We start from the raw sequence: 25490 nt of genomic DNA on the forward strand, positions 1-25490 counted from the left end.
CAGGATGTAACTCAGGATCAGTACAGGATAAGTAATGTAATGTATGTACACAGTGACTCCACCAGCAGAATAGTGAGTGCAGCTCTGGAGTATAATACAGGATGTAACTCAGGATCAGTACAGGATAAGTAATGTAATGTATGTACATAGTGATACCATCAGCAGAATAGTGAGTGCAGCTCTGGAGTATAATACAGGATATAACTCAGGATCAGTACAGGATAAGTAATGTATGTACACAGTGTCTCCACCAGCAGAATAGTGAGTGCAGCTCTGGAGTATAATACAGGATGTAACTCAGGATCAGTACAGGATAAGTAATGTAATGTATGTACACAGTGACTCCACCAGCAGAATAGTGAGTGCAGCTCTGGAGTATAATACAGGATATAACTCAGGATCAGTACAGGATAAGTAATGTAATGTATGTACACAGTGACTCCACCAGCAGAATAGTGACTGCAGCTCTGGAGTATAATACAGGATATAACTCAGGATCAGTACAGGATAAGTAATGTAATGTAATGTATGTACACAGTGACTCCGCCAGCAGAATAGCGAGTGCAGCTCTGGAGTATAATACAGGATGTAACTCAGGATCAGTACAGGATAAGTAATGTCATGTATGTACACTGTGACTCCACCAGCAGAATAGTGAGTGCAGCTCTGGGGTATAATACAGGATGTAACTAGGGATCAGTACAGGATAAGTAATGTAATGTATGTACACAGTGACTCCACCAGCAGAATTGTGAGTGCAGCTCTGGAGTATAATACAGGATGTAACTCAGGATCAGTACAGAATAAGTAATGTTATGTATGTACACAGTGACTCCACCAGCAGAATAGTGAGTGCAGCTCTGGAGTATAGTACAGGATATAACTCAGGATCAGTACAGGATAAGTAATGTAATGTACACAGTGACTCCACCAGCAGAATAGTGAGTGCAGCTCTTGAGTATAATACAGGATGTAACTCAGGATCAGTACAGGATAAGTAATGTAATGTATGTACACAGTGACTCCACCAGCAGAATAGGGAGTGCAGCTCTGGAGTATAATACAGGATGTAACTCAGGATCAGTACAGGATAAGTAATGTAATGTATGCACACAGTGACTCCACCAGCAGAATAGTGAGTGCAGCTCTGGAGTATAATACAGGATGTAACTCAGGATCAGTACAGGATAAGTAATGTAATGTATGTACACAGTGACTCCACCAGCAGAATAGTGAGTGCAGCTCTGGAGTATAATACAGGATGTAACTCAGGATCAGTACAGGATAAGTAATATAATGTATGTACACAGTGACTCCACCAGCAGAATAGTGAGTGCAGCTCTGGAGTATAATACAGGATGTAACTCAGGATCAGTACAGGATAAGTAATGTAATGTATGTACACAGTGACTCCACCAGCAGAATAGTGAGTACAGCTCTGGAGTATAATACATGATGTAACTCAGGATCAGTACAGGATAAGTAATGTATGTACACAGTGACTCCACCAGCAGAATAGTGAGTGCAGCTCTGGAGTATAATACAGGATGTAACTCAGGATCAGTACAGGATAAGTAATGTAATGTATGTACACAGTGACTCCACCAGCAGAATAGGGAGTGCAGCTCTGGAGTATAATACAGGATGTAACTCAGGATCAGTACAGGATAAGTAATGTAATGTATGTACACAGTGACTCCACCAGCAGAATAGTGAGTGCAGCTCTGGAGTATAATACAGGATGTAACTCAGGATCAGTACAGGATAAGTAATGTAATGTATGTACACAGTGACTCCACCAGCAGAATAGGGAGTGCAGCTCTGGAGTATAATACAGGATGTAACTCAGGATCAGTACAGGATAAGTAATGTAATGTATGTACACAGTGACTCCACCAGCAGAATAGTGAGTGCAGCTCTGGAGTATAATACAGGATGTAACTCAGGATCAGTATAGGATAAGTAATGTAATGTATGTACACAGTGACCCCACCAGCAGAATAGGGAGTGCAGCTCTGGAGTATAATACAGGATATAACTCAGGATCAGTGCAGGATAAGTAATGTAATGTATGTACACAGTGACTCCACCAGCAGAATAGTGAGTGCAGCTCTGGAGTATAATACAGGATGTAACTCAGGATCAGTACAGGATAAGTAATGTATGTACACAGTGACTCCACCAGCAGAATAGTGAGTGCAGCACTGGAGTATAATACAGGATGTAACTCAGGATCAGTACAGGATAAGTAATGTATGTACACAGTGACTCCACCAGCAGAATAGTGAGTGCAGCTCTGGAGTATAATACAGGATATAACTCAGGATCAGTACAGGATAAGTAATGTTATGTATGTACACAGTGACTCCACCAGCAGAATAGTGACTGCAGCTCTGAAGTATAATACAGGATGTAACTCAGGATCAGTACAGGATAAGTAATGTAATGTATGTACACCGTGACTCCTTGTTATGCTGATTAACATTGTATATAAACTATAAAATGTTGTTCCGGGGTGGTGATACCCTTTAAATACATATAAGTGCAGTGTATTATGTTATTGAATTACTATGTCCCTTTAATTCCACAGGTTGTGCACCACGACCCCTGCCGAGGAGGTGCTGGCCAATGGAACAGCTTATTTCGATTTAAGCACTTGGCCACTGGGAATTACCTGGCGGCAGAGGTGAGTCTTCTGCACCTTCTCCGTCCACAGCGCAGGCACATTTTACAACACATCTTTATTATATCCTTTAGTGATGTCAATATTTGAGATATATATCACAGCTCTTGTGTCGTTACTCCTCCCCCCTAATATGTCTGGACTTTTACCCTTCTCCTCCCTCAAGTCAGCCGTACATGGGACTACTTGACCCTGGACTGCTGTTAGGAAAGATTTATAAATAAAAAGATATATGCTAATATAAAAAGTGTTTTCCCAATTGGTGAATCATGTTTATGCTGGGAAATATCCCCCATTCATCAAAACTGTACGAAAGCCCATGTAGCGTACGTAAAAAATGTGCAAACGGTTTCTTGATATCTCACTTCTAGCCTGAGATATCATCAATTGAATTTACAAACCCAAAGCCTGAGGCTGCACTACTGAGAGATTCTAATGACAACACGTCCCCTCCTGATTTCTGTCAGGTCCTGTGTTGTCATGGAAACCTTGTGTGGATCCGATTCATCATCCACATCAATATCTACATCCTCCCGGTCTTGAATGTTGCCAGTTACCTGTGTAGTCATTGATATATTTGGTGCTCTCCCTGACATCACTGCACCTGTGTTGTCATCAGAATCTCTCAGTAGTGCAGCCTCAGGCTCTAGGCCTGTAACTTTAAGTGATCATATCTCAGCCTAGAAATAAGATATTATAAAATAGTTTTCACCGTTTTAATTAACCCGAACACTCCTTTACATGGCTGCAGAGCTCTGAGGAGTGATTATAATATATATTATTATGGTTTTATGTGAACATTTGCGCCTCTCTTAATAACCGTCTCGTACGTTGGACAGATCACCCGGCCGCACAAGGATCTGCTTGTTCCGGCGTTTTCTCTTCCATCCCCTTTATACAGGAGATGCGTGGAAAGTTTTTCAATGTCACGGAGGCTGCACAGCATTACCTCCGCTTGTTGGCCGAGCATTGACTACGCTGGACCAAGGCCAGACGCGGCCGAGCTGCTGAGTGCAACACGTTGTGTTTGGTCTTCATTTGCATTTGGGAACTTGGCGGTGATTCTGCTGGGTCTACGGTGCTGGAAATGGGGACGGGACTTATCAGTTGTGTTTTTTCTGCTCTCTTAAAGGAACAGTAACCCTAATATCGGCAACTTGTAATAGAACGCGAGCATTATAAGAGGAGCGGCTGATATCAGTCAGTCATGGATGTAAATGTACCTGGAGGTTTGTGACATAAAGTAGTCAGGACTTCCCCTGTCATGTCATTATTAGGCCGCCACTGTTATGGGGAGACATATTGTGGCTGTCAACAGGAAGGTATTGCGACTTTAATTATGGGGTTACTCTTCTTGGCAAAGTTATGAGCTCACTGTTATGGGGCACTGTGGTTGTCATTGTTATGGAGGCACTGTAACTGGCTCTGATATAGGGACCCTAGCTGGTTTTGTATTTCGGGCACTTTGGTTGTCATTGTTATGGAGTCACTTAGTCTGTCATCTTTAAAAGGGCACTGTGGCTTTAATTATGGTGCACTGCAGCTGTTACTATTACGGGGGCACTTTAGAGTAGACTGGCTTCATTATGGGGAAATGTAGCTGTCGCTGCATTGGAGATCATACAGCTGCTTTCCTGTTATCGAATATTGTGGCTAGCTCTTTGAGTCACTTTGGCTAGCTCTGTTAAGGGGGCACTGTGGCATCTAAAAAAAAGTTGCTACCCTTCCCTCTTTTACCATCCTCTGGAGTCGGGCGGTATGTTTTGTCGCGGGCAGACAGGAAGTCTCTAGAGTTGAAGGTCGTCGGTAAGTTCTCTGCAACCGGTAACTCCCCAGCTGTGGTGAAACCACAACTCTCATCATTGCTGTGAGTCGTAGCACAAGTTGCAGACTACTGCCTCACGTGCAGAACTTGTCAATTTCATTATAAGAATATGTGGAATCAGCCAAGATTTCCTCGCCAAATTTGGTGACCTCCTTTAGGGCTACAAGGTCACGTGAACAAACAAGTAAAATTTATTAAATGTTGAAAATGACCATTTGCAAGCACTGTAGCTCCACCTAGTGGTAGAAGAGCAGTACAGCGGGTGATGGGAATGTTATCGCTTTCTGACTGCTCCTCCTTAATAATGATAATCTAATTATATATCCCCGACATATACCGCAGCGTTTTGTAATCCGGGAAGTAGCAAGTAAAATGACAAATAATGGAAACAAGTAATGAGATTCACGGAGAGAGATCCCTGCCATAAGAGCTTACAATCTAAATGGAATGGCGGGACTGACACGCTAGGTACATGGGGTTCATTTTCTCCAGGGGACAAGTCCATTGTGTTGACCAGGGGTTTATGAATAAAGCTGCATGAATACGGCACAATGACCGTATCTGAGCCAACGCGGATATAAAGTGCAGAGTGATGCATTGTGGGTAGCTAGTCGAGGAGCGGGTGGAGTAGAGATCTGGACCAGGTCCGGCAGCGCACGGGCAGTGGACTTTGGTTATATGACATGTAGAAATGCGTAAAACTGGGAATGCTGGAACAAGTCTAGCGGTTCAGGGCAGTGAGTTCCTCAGAACGGGTGCAGCACGGGAGAAGCCTTTCCTTTTTTGCTTCTCTCTCTCTCTTCTTCTGCTTTTCTCTTGTTCTTACTTCTAGATCAGCGGTCCCCAACCTTTTTTTTTTTTAACCAAGGACCAGTTTCATGCAAGCCAATTTTTCCACGGACCGGCGGAGTGAGTGGGGGGCGGGGGTGGTGTTGTGTTTCGGGGTTTAGGTTCACACACTGCGTAAGTGATGAGCGGAAAAAACGTTTAGAAATTGACCAGCGGTGCGGAATCGTGTCAATTGTATTTACGTAACCGCTGCTTATTCGTTGCGGTTTTCCCCATTGAATTCAATGGGGAGGTAAAACTCGCAACAAATAGCAGTGGTTGCATTTATTGCGGCGGAATCGCAGCGATTCCGCCACGAAAAATGCAACTCCTAAAAATATCTTATACTTACCCAGAAGTCTGTGTTTTCTTTCTCCAGCGCGGCCTCCTGGGATGACGATTCATCCCATAAAACGTCGTCCTTGAGACCGCTGAATTCTCAGCAGTTTTCTGCAGCGGATGTTCTTCGCGAAATACTGCGCCTTAATTTGATGTAGTTTTTCGCCCGGAATTCCCTGCGGCCACCAGGGCGGTTACCAGATACCGCGGCCCGGTATTGATCCGCGGCCTGGTGTTTGGGGATCACTGTTCTAGATGATCCTCTGTAAGATAAACACATTAGCGCCCAAATCTCCGTCCTGATAGTTTGTTACAATGTATCACCGCAGGTAAATTGTATCAGTCTTTAGTCCAGACTGTTCACAGAGGATTGTCTAGAGCGGATACAATTGCTATGAAAATAATTAGATCTGTTCAGTTTTTCAGCCTCTGGATGAATGTTCTTATTCATTGACCACAAGCAAAGATCTTGAAATAGATGACGATTTTAAACACAAAATCTGTTAGAAAGTTGCAGCTCTTTTCATTATATGAATGATTTACGTACAAGCCAAAGCAAAAATGAATAAAATCCAACATGGTGATACGGACGGATGGCGGGGGCCACGGTTGCCCGTACACAATGGGTTGTCAAAAATGATGCAGCGTGATGAAAAAAATGGAGGAGATGTGAATTTTATACTAGATGTAGGAAGGGATGCAGTCTTCTGATTGGTGGATCACTTCATTGCACCATAAAGCCGTGGTCTCCAAGCTCTTGGGAAACTACAATTCCCAGCATGCCCAACCCATGTGGCTGTCAGAGTGGTAGTGCCCCAATTGTCGGAGAGTCACAGGTTATAGACCACTACCGTATAGTATAAGGCAGAATCTAGCACAAACCACCACTAGATGGCAGTATAAACACGTTACAAGCAGGTCCCAGCGTGAAAACCGATCAGTAAATCTTGCGCTCATTATCCAGAGGATTATTTTTAGGGACCTGAACTAGATCCGGACGCTCCACCTGACACTGACCCCCCTGGCTTTTTTTGACCCCGTTTTAAACGTGATACGTCTGGAGCCTCCAGATCAGTGCAGACTCACTAACCAATATTATTCAGGGATTTGATGACAGATTTGAAGCATTTGGCCAGTTCCTTCCCATCTATAAGATGCCTATTTAAGGTCACAGACCCAAGGACAAGTTCAGGGGGCAGCCCAGGGCCGTTCTCCGTGCCCAATAGACTTACTGCAGCTCCTCCCCTCCATCTATGTGCCGCAGTCACCCGATCATCTTTCTCTCACTGGGGGTTGTAGTTTATAATCCTTACAGTAGCGGATATCGGCTCTACATGCAGTGACGTGCTGCTGAGCCTCTGCTTAAACACAGCAGCCAATCTGAACAAACCGCTGCAGTGTAAAGCATAGGGGAGGAACAGAGCAGCAGGATAAGCCTTTGATGAGACAAAAGGTGGATTACAGACTACCTCAGGATCCAATAGACAATTCAGTCAAGCTGGAGTCACCGATTGTAGCCGGGTCCGAATAGAGCAGCAGCCAACACTGTTGAAAATAAACATCTTATCAGAGCTCCTATAATGCAGGGGGGGGGGGGGCAGTTTGTTTCTTCCATATCAGATTGCCGTACAGTACCCGATATAAAGAGACCACTACCCAGATGGCCAATCACAATGGCAAGCTCTGTGCACACTGAACAAGCAGGGGATACTGGGAGATTTCACCTCTGAAGCCTGCAGAATAGTGAGTGCAGCTCTGGAGTATAGTACAGGATATAACTCCGGATCAGTACAGGATAAGTAATGTAATGTATGTACACAGTGACTCCACCAGCAGAATAGTGAGTGCAGCTCTGGAGTATAATACAGGATGTAACTCAGGATCAGTACAGGATAAGTAATGTAATGTATGTACACAGTGACTCCACCAGCAGAATAGTGAGTGCAGCTCTGGAGTATAATACAGGATATAACTCAGGATCAGTACAGGATAAGTAATGTAATGTATGTACACAGTGACTCCACCAGCAGAACAGTGAGTGCAGCTCCGGAGTATAATACAGGATGTAACCCAGGATCAGTACAGGATAAGTAATGTATGTACACAGTGACTCCACCAGCAGAATAGTGAGTGCAGCTCTGGAGTATAATACAGGATATAACTCCGGATCAGTACAGGATAAGTAATGTAATGTATGTACACAGTGACTCCACCAGCAGAATAGTGAGTGCAGCTCTGGAGTATAATACAGGATGTAACTCAGGATCAGTACAGGATAAGTAATGTAATGTATGTACACAGCTACTCCACCAGCAGAATAGTGAGTGCAGCTCTGGGGTATAATACAGGATGTAACTCAGGATCAGTACAGGATAAGTAATGTATGTACACAGTGACTCCACCAGCAGAATAGTGACCGCAGCTCTGGAGTATAATACAGGATATAACTCAGGATAAGTACAGGATAAGTAATGTAATGTATGTACACAGTGACTCCACCAGCAGAATAGTGAGTGCAGCTCTAGAGTATAATACAGGATGTAACTCAGGATCAGTACAGGATAAGTAATGTAATGTATGTACACAGTGACTCCACCAGCAGAATAGTGAGTGCAGCTCTGGAGTATAATACAGGATGTAACTCAGGATCAGTACAGGATAAGTAATGTAATGTATGTACACAGTGACTCCACCAGCAGAATAGTGAGTGCAGCTCTGGAGTATAATACAGGATATATCTCAGGATCAGTACAGGATAAGTAATGTAATGTATGTACACAGTGACTCCACCAGCATAATAGTGAGTACAGCTCTGGAGTATAATACAGGATATAACTCAGGATCAGTACAGGATAAGTAATGTAATGTATGTACACAGTGACTCCACCAGCAGAATAGTGACCGCAGCTCTGGAGTATAATACAGGATATAACTCAGGATCAGTACAGGATAAGTAATGTAATGTATGTACACAGTGACTCCACCAGCAGAATAGTGAGTGCAGCTCTAGAGTATAATACAGGATGTAACTCAGGATCAGTACAGGATAAGTAATGTAATGTATGTACACAGTGACTCCACCAGCAGAATAGTGAGTGCAGCTCTGGAGTATAATACAGGATGTAACTCAGGATCAGTACAGGATAAGTAATGTATGTATGTACACAGTGACTCCACCAGCAGAATAGTGAGTGCAGCTCTGGAGTATAATACAGGATGTAACTCAGGATCAGTGCAGGATAAGTAATGTATGTATGTACACAGTGACTCCACCAGCAGAATAGTGAGTGCAGCTCTGTAATATAATACAGGATGTAACTCAGGATCAGTACAGGATAAGTAATGTAATGTATGTACACAGTGACTCCACCAGCAGAATAGTGAGTGCAGCTCTGGAGTATAATACAGGATGTAACTCAGGATCAGTACAGGATAAGTAATGTAATGTATGTACACAGTGACTCCACCAGCAGAATAGTGAGTGCAGCTCTGGAGTATAACACAGGATGTAACTCAGGATCAGTACAGGATAAGTAATGTAATGTATGTACACAGTGACTCCACCAGCAGAATAGTGAGTGCAGCTCTGGAGTATAATACAGGATGTAACTCAGGATCAGTACAGGATAAGTAATGTATGTACACAGTGACTCCACCAGCAGAATAGTGAGTACAGCTCTGGGGTATAATACAGGATGTAACTCAGGATCAGTACAGGATAAGTAATGTAATGTATGTACACAGTGACTCCACCAGCAGAATAGTGAGTGCAGCTCTGGAGTATAATACAGGATGTAACTCAGGATCAGTACAGGATAAGTAATGTAATGTATGTACACAGTGACTCCACCAGCAGAATAGTGAGTGCAGCTCTGGAGTATAACACAGGATGTATCTCAGGATCAGTACAGGATCAGTAATGTATGCACACGGTGACTCCGCTTTTTATGTATTTTTATATGTAAAATGGTGATTGAAGGCTGGCATAGACTTTTGGGCAGAGCAGAGTTAATGTATCAGTTTTCTTCTTGGCGACGGGTCTGTCACATGGCACAGGGGCAGCCGGGCTTTCTCACCAGAGTCTGTAGCCAGGAAGGAAGCCGGGTACAATGTGAGAATCGCGCTGTGGCTGCAGTTTTGCCGTCATTGAATCTTATCTGTAGGATCTCCGCAGCGTTTCTCTCCTTATTCATCACGTCTCGTTCCTCAGGTGGCAGCGGGCGTCTACGCTAACGCCGGTCACACCGCAGTACAATTAGTGGAAGCCGCCTGCTGGGACGGGAGGGCAGGAGGCAGTGGGTGGTGTGCCAGAAGGCTGCTGCTAATTTCCCGCCGTGTGACCCACAATGTGTGAAAATCATATCAATTCTTCTTTACCAGTGAGCGCCAACTCCAAGGGGCAACCACCATACAAAGGTCACCAATATGACACTTAGACACTTCTTAGTTATATCTGTGTCTGGGGAAGTTGGGTGATTACCAATGTGTCCACCATTGCAGCTTCCACGGGGGCACCACTCAGCTTTCCCAGGTTCCTGATACATGTCCAGATCAATACCCAACAAGACAGATTCAGGAGTGTCCGACATCCCCTGTGGGGGCCGCTGAGGTGAATGTCCCCTAGATGGTCCAGAAAAGTAGAATTTAACTTTTACTGTTATTGGGGGTCTGTTGTTGGGTCTGTGGTTATTGGGGGGGGTCTGTGGTTGTTATTGGGGGGGGGTCTGTGGCTGTTATTGGGGGGGTCTGTGGCTGTTATTGGGGGGGTTTGTGGCTGTTATCAGGGGGGTCTGGTTTTTATTGGGGGTCTGTGGTTATTGGTGGTCTGTGGTTGTTCTTATTGGGGGTATGGTTGTTGTTGGGTCTGTGGTTATTGGTGGTCCGGTTATTTGGGGGTCTGTGGCTGTTATTGTGGGGGGGTCTGTGGTTTTTCTTATTGGGTGGTCTGTACTTATTGGGGGTCTGCTATAGATGACTCAACACAAAGCATAAAATAATAATAAATAACCAAGAACAATAAGACTGAGATGTTTTTTTCTCCTTGGATGTCGCTGCCCTGAACATACAGAAATATCACACGTCATTTCACTATGAAGTTTCTCAAGAACGTCTCATGAATCACCTTTGGGCGCTCAGTGACGCTGCGAGACGATGTAGAGAGCGCATTACCGGCGATGTGAGCGCCACGGAGAAGTTCTATACATTGAGTTCAGTAATTAGACTGAAACTTTCTCGTTGTCTTCTTCTTCTTTTTTCGGGGCTACTTACGCCCCCTACTGAGCGCTGCGGAGCCGGGGTGACACGTAGCCTGATTGAGAACGTCTCACAATCCTCAGTAAGAGAGTAGAATCGAGGCCATTAAGATGTGAGCAGAGGCGTTATCCGCACGTAAAGCGTTTCTTGGAGCTGACCCCGCCCCCTGCAGCGCTTCTCGCGGTAAGGACGATGCAGGTCATCGCGTCTAAATTACAAGTAACGAAATTTCGTCTTTTGTTTTAGATTAACCCAGATTATCGGGATGTCAGTGACGGCAAAGTTACAGTAAGTCCATAATTATTCTTATACCCTAAATGTATAGCGGGCGCATTGTATTCTGTCATTTAAAGGGAACTTGTCCACACAATCGATTCCCCTCAAGATTTAATGGCTTGTCCCCCTTCTTGTGAGACAAGTCCCCTGACAGTAAGATTCTTGGACCCCCAATGAACAGCTGAAATCTGTGGAGAACCATTCAGCAAGTGTTCAATTTCCCTGCAGTGCCTCCACAGGCGAAATGAAGTAATACACAGTTCTCATGTACATCAATGGCCTGTCGGGTCCTCCAGGGGTGAGATGCTCTTTGTAGCTTCTCCCTGCTGGGTCCTGAAGGGTTTACCCTCTTATATTATTATTTTAGAAACCGACAACTCCTTCTATAAAGTAGACGCGGACTCCTAGGTGGGAGGAGCATGTGCGGTTTAACCGTTTATAACCTTTGGCAACCAATTTGGTTTTAAAGTTTTTATGTCTAATTCCATATTTCCTGTCTGGCTTTGTGGTATCAGATTATCAAATGTTCCGGATTGCCGGAATTAGTGTGATTCAAAAATACAGTCAATTATTTTCTCACACATTCCCCTACCCCATACATTATGTATATTCTTTGAGCTTTTAAGGTTCCCTTTCACCGAAAACCAAAAACTAAACCCCGGTGATGTTGAACTAGAGGGCACAGTTGTGCAAAGTGCCAGTCAGGGGGCTTAAAAATATCTTTGTTACTTATGCCCCACCTCTTCCTGTGTACTGTCAGCCAATCTGCGCAGCCGAGAGTGGTCACATGATGAACTAGCAGCCCTGACTCCTGAGGAACAGGAAGTACCCTGCTTCTAAGGAGTCAAGAAGGAAGGTTCCTTTTTTTGGCCCTTGAGGAGGTTAGTCGGGGAGTTTAGTTGCACTTTTTGACTTTGCTTTGATAGGACGTTGTATAAATTCCTTACTTTGTCCTGTTAGCAAGTTTCGTTCAAGCCTCTTTTTTTTTTTTTTTTTGCTCCGTAACGAATTCTTAGAACCCCCCACCTTAACGTTTCTTCCCCCCTATCCAGGTTATTGGACATGTATCAAATTATCTACTAGGTTTGCAAGATGGCAAATGTATTGGTGTTCTTGGGAATCAAACGAATGCTGGTACTATTTTGTATACTTAAAAACCTGTATTATACTCTAGAGCTGCAGTCACGATTCTGCTGGTTGCCAATGGAAACAGTGAGCAGGCTTGTTATCAGACGTGCCCCTAACATCTTAGCTGAGCTGCTACAATAAAGAGGGAAGATAGATTTTCCCCATCAGATTAATGTAGAGAGAATAATACAGGATGTAACTCAGGATCAGTAAAGGATAAGTAATGTAATGTATGTACACAGTGACTCCACCAGCAGAATAGCGAGTGCAGCTCTGGAGTATAATACAGGATGTAACTCAGGATCAGTAAAGGATAAGTAATGTAATGTATGTACACAGTGACTCCACCAGCAGAATAGTGAGTGCAGCTCTGGGGTATAATACAGGATGTAACTCAGGATCAGTACAGGATAAGTAATGTAATGTATGTACACAGTGACTCCACCAGCAGAATAGTGAGTGCAGCTCTGGAGTATAATACAGGATGTAACTCAGGATCAGTACAGGATAAGTAATGTAATGTATGTACACAGTGACTCCACCAGCAGAATAGTGAGTGCTGCTCTGGAGTATAATACAGGATGTAGCTCAGGATCAGTACAGGATAAGTAATATAATGTATGTACACAGTGACTCCACCAGCAGAATAGTGAGTGGAGCTCTGGGGTATAATACAGGATGTAACTCAGGATCTGTACAGGATAAGTAATGTAATGTATGTATACAGTGACTCCACCAGCAGAATAGTGAGTGGAGCTCTGGGGTATAATACAGGATGTAACTCAGGATCAGTACAGGATAAGTAATGTAATGTATGTACACAGTGACTCCACCAGCAGAATTGTGAGTGCAGCTCTGGAGTATAATACAGGATATAACTCAGGATCAGTACAGGATAAGTAATATAATGTATGTACACAGTGACTCCACCAGCAGAATTGTGAGTGCAGCTCTGGAGTATAATACAGATGTAACTCAGGATCAGTACAGGATAAGTAATATAATGTATGTACACAGTGACTCCACCAGCAGAATTGTGAGTGCAGCTCTGGAGTATAATACAGGATGGAACTGAAGATAAGTAATTTCATGTACATATTTACAAACTGACTCCACTGTTTATGTAAATTCATTCTTGATGAAAACGATGACTCCTCTATATAGATGTCATTGCATGCTGAGAGTTGTAGTTTCAGTAAAGCTGGGGAGTCACAAGTTACAGATTACTGCAGCTTTGTGTTATATATGTCATGTGGAGTCATGGATGATGAACACATATCCTCCTTCTTGATATTTAACCGCACAGGATGTGTGTGCCAGGTCGCTGGCTTGTGGTGTATTATACATCTATATCTGATGATACTGACTCTGGTGACAGTTCTCACTTTCTGCAGTGACAGCTCGCAGCATCGGGGTCCTCGTTGTGGCTCAGCACGCTCCTCTCGGATAAGTCAGATCATTGAGGCTGCTGCGTGCTCGTATCCTCATAGAGCCTCTTTATATCCCGGCAGCTCCGTGCCATCTGGCCGCTGCACAGAAACCTTATTTTGTACCTCTCTAGAGAGATAAAGTTTCATCCCAGCCGTGACAGCCGCAGTGAAATGCAGAAGACCTCGCTCTCCACTTTTCACACTTACGTTTCTTAAAGGAGCTGCAGAACCTAAAATCATCTTCTTATAATAGTACTGGAGTGTTATAAGAGGAGCGGCTGATATCAGTCACACATATGATGTAATGTCTCTGGAGGATATAATAGTACTGGAGTGATATAAGAGGAGCGGCTGATATCAGTCACACATATGATGTAATGTCTCTGGAGTATATAATAGTGCTGGAGTGTTATAAGAGGAGCGGCTGATATCAGTCACATATGATGTAATGTCTCTGGAGGATATAATAGTGCTGGAGTGATATAAGAGGAGCGGCTGATATCAGTCACATATGATGTAATGTCTCTGGAGTATATAATAGTGCTGGAGTGATATAAGAGGAGCGGCTGATATCAGTCACATATGATGTAATGTCTCTGGAGGATATAATAGTACTGTAGTGATATAAGAGGAGCGGCTGATATCAGTCACATATGATGTAATGTCTCCGGAGGATATAATAGTACTGGAGTGTTATAAGAGGAGCGGCTGATATCAGTCACATATGATGTAATGTCTCTGGAGTATATAATAGTGCTGGAGTGATATAAGAGGAGCGGCTGATATCAGTCACATATGATGTAATGTCTCTGGAGTATATAATAGTGCTGGAGTGATATAAGAGGAGCGGCTGATATCAGTCACACATATGATGTAATGTCTCTGGAGGATATAATAGTACTGGAGTGATATAAGAGGAGCGGCTGATATCAGTCACATATGATGTAATGTCTCTGGAGGATATAATAGTACTGGAGTGATATAAGAGGAGCGGCTGATATCAGTCACATATGATGTAATGTCTCTGGAGGATATAATAGTGCTGGAGTGATATAAGAGGAGCGGCTGATATCAGTCATACATATGATGTAATGTCTCTGGAGGATATAATAGTGCTGGAGTGATATAAGAGGAGCGGCTGATATCAGTCACACATATGATGTAATGTCTCTGGAGGATATAATAGTACTGGAGTGTTATAAGAGGAGCGGCTGATATCAGTCACATATGATGTAATGTCTCTGGAGGATATAATAGTGCTGGAGTGATATAAGAGGACCGGCTGATCTCAGTCACATATGATGTAATGTCTCTGGAGGATATAATAGTACTGGAGTGTTATAAGAGGAGCGGCTGATATCAGTCACATATGATGTAATGTCTCTGGAGGATATAATAGTGCTGGAGTGATATAAGAGGACCGGCTGATATCAGTCACATATGATGTAATGTCTCTGGAGGATATAATAGTACTGGAGTGTTATAAGAGGAGCGGCTGATATCAGTCACATATGATGTAATGTCTCTGGAGGATATAATAGTACTGGAGTGATATAAGAGGAGCGGCTGATATCAGTCACATATGATGTAATGTCTCTGGAGGATATAATAGTGCTGGAGTGATATAAGAGGAGCGGCTGATATCAGTCACATATGATGTAATGTCTCTGGAGGATATAATAGTGCTGGAGTGATATATGAGGAGCGGCTGATATCAGTCACACATATGATGTAATGTCTCTGGAGGATATAATAGTGCTGGAGTGATATAAGAGGAGCTGCTGATATCAGTCACATATGATGTAATGTCTCTGGAGGATATAATAGTACTGGAGTGATATAAGAGGAGCGGCTGATATCAGTCACATATGATGTAATGTCTCTGGAGGATATAATAGTACTGGAGTGATATAAGAGGAGCGGCTGATATCAGTCATACATATGATGTAATGTCTCTTGAGGATATAATAGTGCTGGAGTGATATAAGAGGAGCGGCTGATATCAGTCACACATATGATGTAATGTCTCTGGATGATATAATAGTGCTGGAGTGATATAAGAGGAGCGGCTGATATCAGTCACACATGATGTAATGTCTCTGGAGGATATAATAGTACTGGAGTGTTATAAAAGGAGCAGCTGATATCAGTCACACATATGATGTAATGTCTCTGGAGGATATAATAATACTGGAGTGTTATAAGAGGAGCGGCTGATATCAGTCACACATGATGTAATGTCTCTGGAGGATATAATAGTACTGGAGTGATATAAGAGGAGCGGCTGATATCAGTCACATATATGATGTAATGTCTGGAGGATATAATAGTGCTGGAGTGATATAAGAGGAGCGGCTGATATCAGTCACATATGATGTAATGTCTCTGGAGGATATAATAGTGCTGGAGTGATATAAGAGGAGCGGCTGATATCAGTCACATATGATGTAATGTCTCTGGAGGATATAATAGTGCTGGAGTGATATAAGAGGAGCGGCTGATATCAGTCACATATGATGTAATGTCTCTGGAGGATATAATAGTACTGGAGTGATATAAGAGGAGCGGCTGATATCAGTCACATATGATGTAATGTCTCTGGAGGATATAATAGTGCTGGAGTGATATAAGAGGAGCGGCTGATATCAGTCACATATGATGTAATGTCTCTGGTGGATATAATAGTACTGGAGTGTTATAAGAGGAGCGGCTGATATCTGTCACACATATGATGTAATGTCTCTGGAGGATATAATAGTACTGGAGTGATATAAGAGGAGAGGCTGATATCAGTCACATATGATGTAATGTCTGGAGGATATAATAGTGCTGGAGTGATATAAGAGGAGCCGCTGATATCAGTCACATATGATGTAATGTCTGGAGGATATAATAGTGCTGGAGTGATATAAGAGGAGCGGCTGATATCAGTCACATATGATGTAATGTCTCTGGAGGATATAATAGTACTGGAGTGTTATAAGAGGAGCGGCTGATATCAGTCACATATGATGTAATGTCTCTGGAGGATATAATAGTACTGGAGTGTTATAAGAGGAGCGGCTGATATCAGTCCCACACATGATGTAATGTCTCTGGAGGATATAATAGTGCTGGAGTGATATAAGAGGAGCCGCTGATATCAGTCACAAATATGATGTAATGTCTGGAGAATATAATAGTTCTGGAGTGTTATAAGAGGAGCGGCTGATATCAGTCACATATGATGTAATGTCTCTGGAGGATATAATAGTGCTGGAGTGTTATAAGAGGAGCGGCTGATATCAGTCACACATATGATGTAATGTCTCTGGAGGATATAATAGTGCTGGAGTGTTATAAGAGGAGCGGCTGATATCAGTCACACATATGATGTAATGTCTCTGGAGGATATAATAGTACTGGAGTGATATAAGAGGAGCGGCTGATATCAGTCACATATGATGTAATGTCTGGAGGATATAATAGTGCTGGAGTGATATAAGAGGAGCCGCTGATATCAGTCACATATATGACGCAATGTCTCTGGAGGATATAATAGTGCTGGAGTGATATAAGAGGAGCGGCTGATATCAGTCACATATGATGTAATGTCTCTGGAGGATATAATAGTGCTGGAGTGATATAAGAGGAGCGGCTGATATCAGTCACATATGATGTAATGTCTGGAGGATATAATAGTACTGGAGTGTTATATGGAGCGGCTGATATCAGTCACACATATGATGTAATGTCTCTGGAGGATATAATAGTACTGGAGTGATATAAGAGGAGCGGCTGATATCAGTCACATGATGTAATGTCTCTGGAGGATATAATAGTACTGGAGTGATATAAGAGGAGCGGCTGATATCAGTCACAGATGATGTAATGTCTCTGGAGGATATAATAGTACTGGAGTGTTATAAGAGGAGCGGCTGATATCAGTCACATATATGATGTAATGTCTCTGGAGGATATAATAGTACTGGAGTGATATAAGAGGAGCAGCTGATATCAGTCACACATATTATGTAATGTCTCTGGAGGATATAATAGTGCTGGAGTGATATAAGAGGAGCGGCTGATATCAGTCCCACACATGATGTAATGTCTCTGGAGGATATAATAGTACTGGAGCGTTATATGAGGAGCGGCTGATATCCGTCACATATGATGTAATGTCTGGAGGATATAATAGTGCTGGAGTGATATAAGAGGAGCGGCTGATATCAGTCACATATGATGTAATGTCTCTGGAGGATATAATAGTACTGGAGTGTTATAAGAGGAGCGGCTGATATCAGTCACATATGATGTAATGTCTCTGGAGGATATAATAGTGCTGGAGTGCTATAAGAGGAGTGGCTGATATCAGTCACATATGATGTAATGTCTCTGGAGGATATAATAGTGCTGGAGTGTTATAAGAGGAGCGGCTGATATTAGTCACATATGATGTAATGTCTGGAAGATATAATAGTACTGGAGCATTATAAGAGGAGCGGCTGATATCAGTCACATATGATGTAATGTCTCTGGAGGATATAATAGTGCTGGAGTGATATAAGAGGAGCGGCTGATATCAGTCACATATGATGTAATGTCTCTGGAGGATATAATAGTGCTGGAGTGATATAAGAGGAGCGTCTGATATCAGTCACACATATGATGTAATGTCTGGAGGATATAATAGTACTGGAGTGATATAAGAGGAGCGTCTGATATCAGTCACACATATGATGTAATGTCTCTGGAGGATATAATAGTGCTGGAGTGTTATAAGAGGAGCGTCTGATATCAGTCACATATGATGTAATGTCTCTGGAGGATATAATAGTACTGGAGTGATATAAGAGGAGCGGCTGATATCCGTCACATATGATGTAATGTCTCTGGAGGATATAATAGTGCTGGAGTGATATAAGAGGAGCGTCTGATATCAGTCACATATGATGTAATGTCTCTGGAGGATATAATAGTACTGGAGTGATATAAGAGGAGCGGCTGATATCAGTCACACATATGATGTAATGTCTCTGGAGGATATAATAGTGCTGGAGTGTTATAAGAGGAGCGGCTGATATTAGTCACATATGATGTAATGTCTCTGGAGGATATAATAGTACATAGAGGAGCGGCTGATATCAGTCACATATGATGTAATGTCTCTGGAGGATATAATAGTGCTGGAGTGATATAAGAGGAGCGGCTGATATCAGTCACATATGATGTAATGTCTCTGGAGGATATAATAGTGCTGGAGTGATATAAGAGGAGCGGCTGATATCAGTCACACATATGATGTAATGTCTCTGGAGGATATAATAGTACTGGAGTGATATAAGAGGAGCGGCTGATATCAGTCACATATGATGTAATGTCTCTGGAGGATATAATAGTGCTGGAGTGTTATAAGAGGAGCGGCTGATATCAGTCACACATATGATGTAATGTCTCTGGAGGATATAATAGTACTGGAGTGATATAAGAGTAGCAGCTGATATCAGTCACATATGATGTAATGTCTCTGGAGGATATAATAGTGCTGGAGTGTTATAAGAGGAGCGGCTGATATCAGTCACACATATGATGTAATGTCTCTGGAGGATATAATAGTACTGGAGTGATATAAGAGGAGCGGCTGATATCAGTCACATATGATGTAATGTCTCTGGAGGATATAATAGTACTGGAGTGATATAAGAGGAGCGGCTGATATCAGTCACATATGATGTAATGTCTCTGGAGGATATAATAGTACTGGAGTGTTATAAGAGGAGCGGCTGATATCAGTCACACATATGATGTAATGTCTCTGGTGGATATAATAGTGCTGGAGTGATATAAGAGGAGCGGCTGATATCAGTCACACATATATGATGTAATGTCTCTGGAGGATATAATAGTACTGGAGTGATATAAGAGGAGCGGCTGATATCAGTCACATATGATGTAATGTCTCTGGAGGATATAATAGTACTGGAGTGTTATAAGAGGAGCGGCTGATATCAGTCACATATGATGTAATGTCTCTGGAGGATATAATAGTACTGGAGTGTTATAAGAGGAGCGGCTGATATCAGTCACACATATGATGTAATGTCTCTGGAGGATATAATAGTACTGGAGTGTTATAAGAGGAGCGGCTGATATCAGTCACATATGATGTAATGTCTCTGGAGGATAGAATAGTGCTGGAGTGTTATGTGTGACTGATATCAGCCGCTCCTCTTATAACACTCCAGCACTATTATATCCCCCAGACATTACATCATATGTGTGACTGATATCAGCCGCTACTCTTATATCACTCCAGTACTATTATATCCTCCAGAGACATTACATCATATATGTGACTGATATCAGCCGCTATTCTTATATGATGTAATGTCTCTGGAGGATATAATAGTGCTGGAGTGATATAAGAGGAGCGGCTGATATCAGTCACACATATGATGTAATGTCTGGGGGATATAATAGTACTGGAGTGATATAAGAGGAGCGGCTGATATAGGTCACACATATGATGTAATGTCTCTGGAGGATATAATAGTGCTGGAGTGATATAAGAGGAGCGGCTGATATCAGTCACACATATGATGTAATGTCTCTGGAGGATATAATAGTGCTGGAGTGATATAAGAGGAGCGGCTGAGATCAGTCACATATGATGTAATGTCTCTGGAGGATATAATAGTGCTGGAGTGATATAAGAGGAGCGGCTGATATCAGTCACATATGATGTAATGTCTCTGGAGGATATAATAGTGCTGGAGTGTTATAAGAGGAGTGGCTGATATCAGTCACATATGATGTAATGTCTCTGGAGGATATAATAGTGCTGGAGTGATATAAGAGGAGCGGCTGATATCAGTCACACATATGATGTAATGTCTCTGGAGGATATAATAGTGCTGGAGTGTTATAAGAGGAGCGGCTGATATCAGTCACACATATGATGTAATGTCTGGAGCAGGGGTCTCAAGCACGCGGCCCGCGGGCCGCATGCGGCCCCTGGGGCTGTCATCTGCGGCCCGCGGGACACAGAGCCGCTAGTATCGGCTCTGCTCCGAGACTCTGGAATTCCCTGACATCGCTGTCCACATATGAACAGCGATGTCTGGGGCTTCCCCAGAGCCGGAGTCCCGAGCAGAGCGCTGGTGTCGGCTCTGCTCCGGGACTCTGTGGAATTCCCTGACATCGCTGCCCATATATGGACAGTGTGTCAGGGTCTTGCCCAGAGCGGAGCAGAGCGCTGGTGTCGGCTCTGCTCCTGGACTCTGTGGAATTCCCTGACATCGCTGTCCACATATGAACAGCGATGTCTGGGGCTTCCCCAGAGCCGGAGTCCCGAGCAGAGCGCTGGTGTCGGCTCTGTTCCGGGACTCTGTGGAATTCCCTGACATCGCTGCCCATATATGGACAGTGTGTCAGGGTCTTGCCCAGAGCGGAGCAGAGCGCTGGTGTCGGCTCTTCTCCTGGACTCTGTGGAATTCCCTGACATCGCTGTCCACATATGGACAGTGTGTCAGGGTCTTCCCCAGAGCGGAGTCCCGGCAGAGCGCTATTATCGGCTCTGTTCCGGGACTCTGGGGAAGCCTCTGACATCGCTGTTCATACATCGACAATGATGTCAGGGGCTTCCCCAGAGCAGGAGTCCCAGTGATGTTAGGAGCACAGCTGGAGTCCCAGGAAGAGCCTACTAGCGCTCTGCCTGGGACTCCAGCTCTGGGCCAGCCCCTGACATCACTGGGGCAGCCTCTACAGAGGGCACTGGGGCAGCCTCTACAGAGGGCACTGGGGCAGCCTCTACAGAGGGCACTGGGGCAGCCTCTACAGAGGGCACTGGGGCAGCCTCTACAGAGGGCACTGGGGCAGCCTTTACAGAGGGCACTGGGGCAGCCTTTACAGAGGGCACTGGGGCAGCCTCTACAGAGGGCACTGTGGCAGCCTCTACAGAGGGCACTGTGGCAGCCTCTACAGAGGGCACTGTGGCAGCCTCTACAGAGAGCACTGTGGCAGCCTCTACAGAGAGCACTGTGGCAGCCTCTACAGAGGGCACTGTGGCAGCCTCTACAGAGGGCACTGTGGCAGCATCTACAAGTGGGTGTGTGACATTATCTGAAGAGGACACTGGCATTATCTAGGGGTGTGTTGCATTATCTACAGAGGGCACTGTGGCCTTATCTACAGAGGGCACTGTGGCCTTATCTACAGAGGGCACTGTGGCATTATCTACAGAGGGCACTGTGGCCTTATCTACAGAGGGCACTGTGGCCTTATCTACTGAGGGCACTGTGGCCCTATCTACAGAGGGCACTGTGGCCTTATCTACAGAGGGCACTGGCCTTATCTAGGGGTGTGTTGCATTATCCACAGAGGGCACTGCGGCAGCATCTACAGAGGGCACTGCGGCAGCATCCACAGAGGGCACTGCGGCACTATCTAAAAAGGGGCTGCCCAATCTTGACATGTGTGCTAACTGAGCCGCCGGACTGCATTTAGCGACACTTAAACTGGAAAGCTGGATTGTTGAAATAAGCACGTGGAGAAATATCTCAAATTTTAAACCTTACGGTATTATTATAGTAATGTAGTGTTATTGTAGTTCAAATAACTAATTGATTAACAATAATTTTGTATTGTATCAAATTTGAAAGTAATGCGGCCCGTCAACTTCCCATTTTTTCTATATGCGGCCCACTTACCCAGCCGAGTTTGAGACCCCTGGTCTGGAGGATATAATAGTACTGGAGTGATATAAGAGGAGCGGCTGATATCAGTCACACATATGATGTAATGTCTCTAGGGGATATAATAGTACTGGAGTGATATAAGAGGAGCGGCTGATATCAGTCACACATATGATGTAATGTCTCTGGAGGATATAATAGTGCTGGAGTGATATAAGAGGAGCGGCTGATATCAGTCACATATGATGTAATGTCTCTAGGGGATATAATAGTACTGGAGTGATATAAGAGGAGCGGCTGATATCAGTCACATATGATGTAATGTCTCTAGGGGATATAATAGTGCTGGAGTGTTATAAGAGGAGCGGCTGATATCAGTCACATATGATGTAATGTCTCTGGAGGATATAATAGTACTGGAGTGATATAAGAGGAGCGGCTGATATCAGTCACATATGATGTAATGTCTCTGGAGTATATAATAGTGCTGGAGTGATATAAGAGGAGCGGCTGATATCAGTCACACATATGATGTAATGTCTCTGGAGGATATAATAGTACTGGAGTGATATAAGAGGAGCAGCTGATATCAGTCACATATGATGTAATGTCTCTGGAAGATATAATAGTACTGGAGTGATATAAGAGGAGCCGCTGATATCAGTCACATATATAATGTAATGTCTCTGGAGGATATAATAGTACTGGAGTGATATAAGAGGAGCGGCTGATATCAGTCACATATGATGTAATGTCTCTGGAGGATATAATAGTACTGGAGTGTTATAAGAGGAGCGGCTGATATCAGTGACATATAATGTAATGTCTCTGGAGGATATAATAGTACTGGAGTGATATAAGAGGAGCGGCTGATATCAGTCACACATATGATGTAATGTCTCTGGAGGATATAATAGTGCTGGAGTGATATAAGAGGAGCTGCTGATATCAGTCACATATATGATGTAATGTCTCTGGAGGATATAATAGTGCTGGAGTGATATAAGAGGAGCGGCTGATATCAGTCACACATATGATGTAATGTCTCTGGAGGATATAATAGTACTGGAGTGTTATAAGAGGAGCGGCTGATATCAGTCACATATGATGTAATGTCTCTGGAGGATATAATAGTGCTGGAGTGATATAAGAGGAGCGGCTGATATCAGTCACATATGATGTAATGTCTCTGGAGGATATAATAGTACTGGAGTGATATAAGAGGAGCGGCTGATATCAGTCACACATATGATGTAATGTCTCTGGAGGATATAATAGTGCTGGAGTGATATAAGAGGAGCGGCTGATATCAGTCACACATATGATGTAATATCTCTGGAGGATATAATAGTACTGGAGTGATATAAGAGGAGCGGCTGATATCAGTCACACATATGATGTAATGTCTCTGGAGGATATAATAGTACTGGAGTGATATAAGAGGAGAGGCTGATATCAGTCACATATGATGTAATGTCTCTGGAGGATATAATAGTACTGGAGTGATATAAGAGGAGCGGCTGATATCAGTCACATATGATGTAAATGTCTCTGGAGGATATAATAGTACTGGAGTGATATAAGAGGAGCGGCTGATATCAGTCACATATGATGTAATGTCTCTGGAGGATATAATAGTACTGGAGTGTTATAAGAGGAGCGGCTGATATCAGTCACATATGATGTAATGTCTCTGGAGGATATAATAGTGCTGGAGTGATATAAGAGGAGCGGCTGATATCAGTCACACATGATGTAATGTCTCTGGAGGATATAATAGTGCTGGAGTGATATAAGAGGAGCGGCTGATATCAGTCACACATATGATGTAATGTCTCTGGAGGATATAATAGTACTGGAGTGATATAAGAGGAGCGGCTGATATCAGTCACATATGATGTAATGTCTCTGGAGGATATAATAGTGCTGGAGTGATATAAGAGGAGCGGCTAATATCAGTCACACATATGATGTAATGTCTCTGGAGGATATAATAGTACTGGAGTGTTATAAGAGGAGCGGCTGATATCAGTCACATATGATGTAAATGTCTCTGGAGGATATAATAGTACTGGAGTGATATAAGAGGAGCCGCTGATATCAGTCACACATATGATGTAATGTCTCTGGAGGATATAATAGTACTGGAGTGATATAAGAGGAGCTGCTGATATCAGTCACACATATGATGTAATGTCTCTGGAGGATATAATAGTGCTGGAGTGTTATAAGAGGAGCGGCTGATATCAGTCACATATGATGTAATGTCTCTGGAGGATATAATAGTACTGGAGTGATATAAGAGGAGCGGCTGATATCAGTCACACATATGATGTAATGTCTCTGGAGGATATAATAGTGCTGGAGTGATATAAGAGGAGCGGCTGATCTATGGATTTTTGGGGGAGATCCGGTTCAGGTTCCAGCAGTTTCCCGTTGAGGGTTAATGTTGGGGATATCGCCGCTCTCAGAATCGCTCCTCTGCTGCCTCCAGGGCTTAGTCAGCGGGGGCAGCACATATGCTGCTTCTGCTTCTTCCAGGGTGTCTCGAGAGCTGGAGCGTGATGTCTCTGCTAAAAATGGAGGTGACTCACGAGTGAGTCAATAACCAAGGTGTTTGTGGAAGTCGGAGGCTCTACAGGGGCTTTCGCTGTGAGCGGAGGATTTCATTCACTTGTCCTCTAAGACGACCGCTGCCTCCCGAAATCCCCCCTCCCCGATCACTAACAGCTCATCGCGCTTCTCCTTGTGGAAAAATACAACGTATAACTAAAATACTGCATAAAGAACAAAGTTTTGTAACATTTTGTGTTTGAATTCTTCACCATTTTCAAGATCTCTTCTTGCTGTCATTGAATGGAAACGATATATATACACATACAAATTTTTGTACAGAAAGCCGAGATGTCACTCAGCTTTCCAAGAGTAATGAGCAGCAAATCTACCAGGATTCTGTAGATTTTTAGAAAGTATTGTATGACGGGTCAGATTTACTCTTCAGGAGTCTGGGAGAGCTGGGTGCTAACTCCTGTGTGAGGTGCCAGTGCTGCCAG

At 43.4% G+C, this 25490-nt stretch overlaps 1 protein-coding gene across 3 annotated transcripts in view; it reads left to right on the top strand.

Moving 5' to 3' along the window:
• The window catches only part of ITPR2 (inositol 1,4,5-trisphosphate receptor type 2), a 265480-nt gene that overhangs the window by 72496 nt on the left and 167494 nt on the right, over positions 1-25490 (top strand). For 2 of the 3 annotated variants that reach the window (XM_075855774.1, XM_075855776.1), the window contains 2 exons: positions 2591-2686; positions 11175-11216. In XM_075855774.1, coding sequence (XP_075711889.1) covers positions 2591-2686; positions 11175-11216 — 138 coding nt within the window. The remainder of the gene's footprint in view (positions 1-2590; positions 2687-11174; positions 11217-25490) is intronic. The other variant, XM_075855775.1, reaches the window with a different exon arrangement.

The sequence above is a fragment of the Rhinoderma darwinii genome, chromosome 3 (assembly GCF_050947455.1).
Source record: "Rhinoderma darwinii isolate aRhiDar2 chromosome 3, aRhiDar2.hap1, whole genome shotgun sequence".
Classification (NCBI taxonomy): Eukaryota; Metazoa; Chordata; class Amphibia; order Anura; family Rhinodermatidae; genus Rhinoderma; species Rhinoderma darwinii.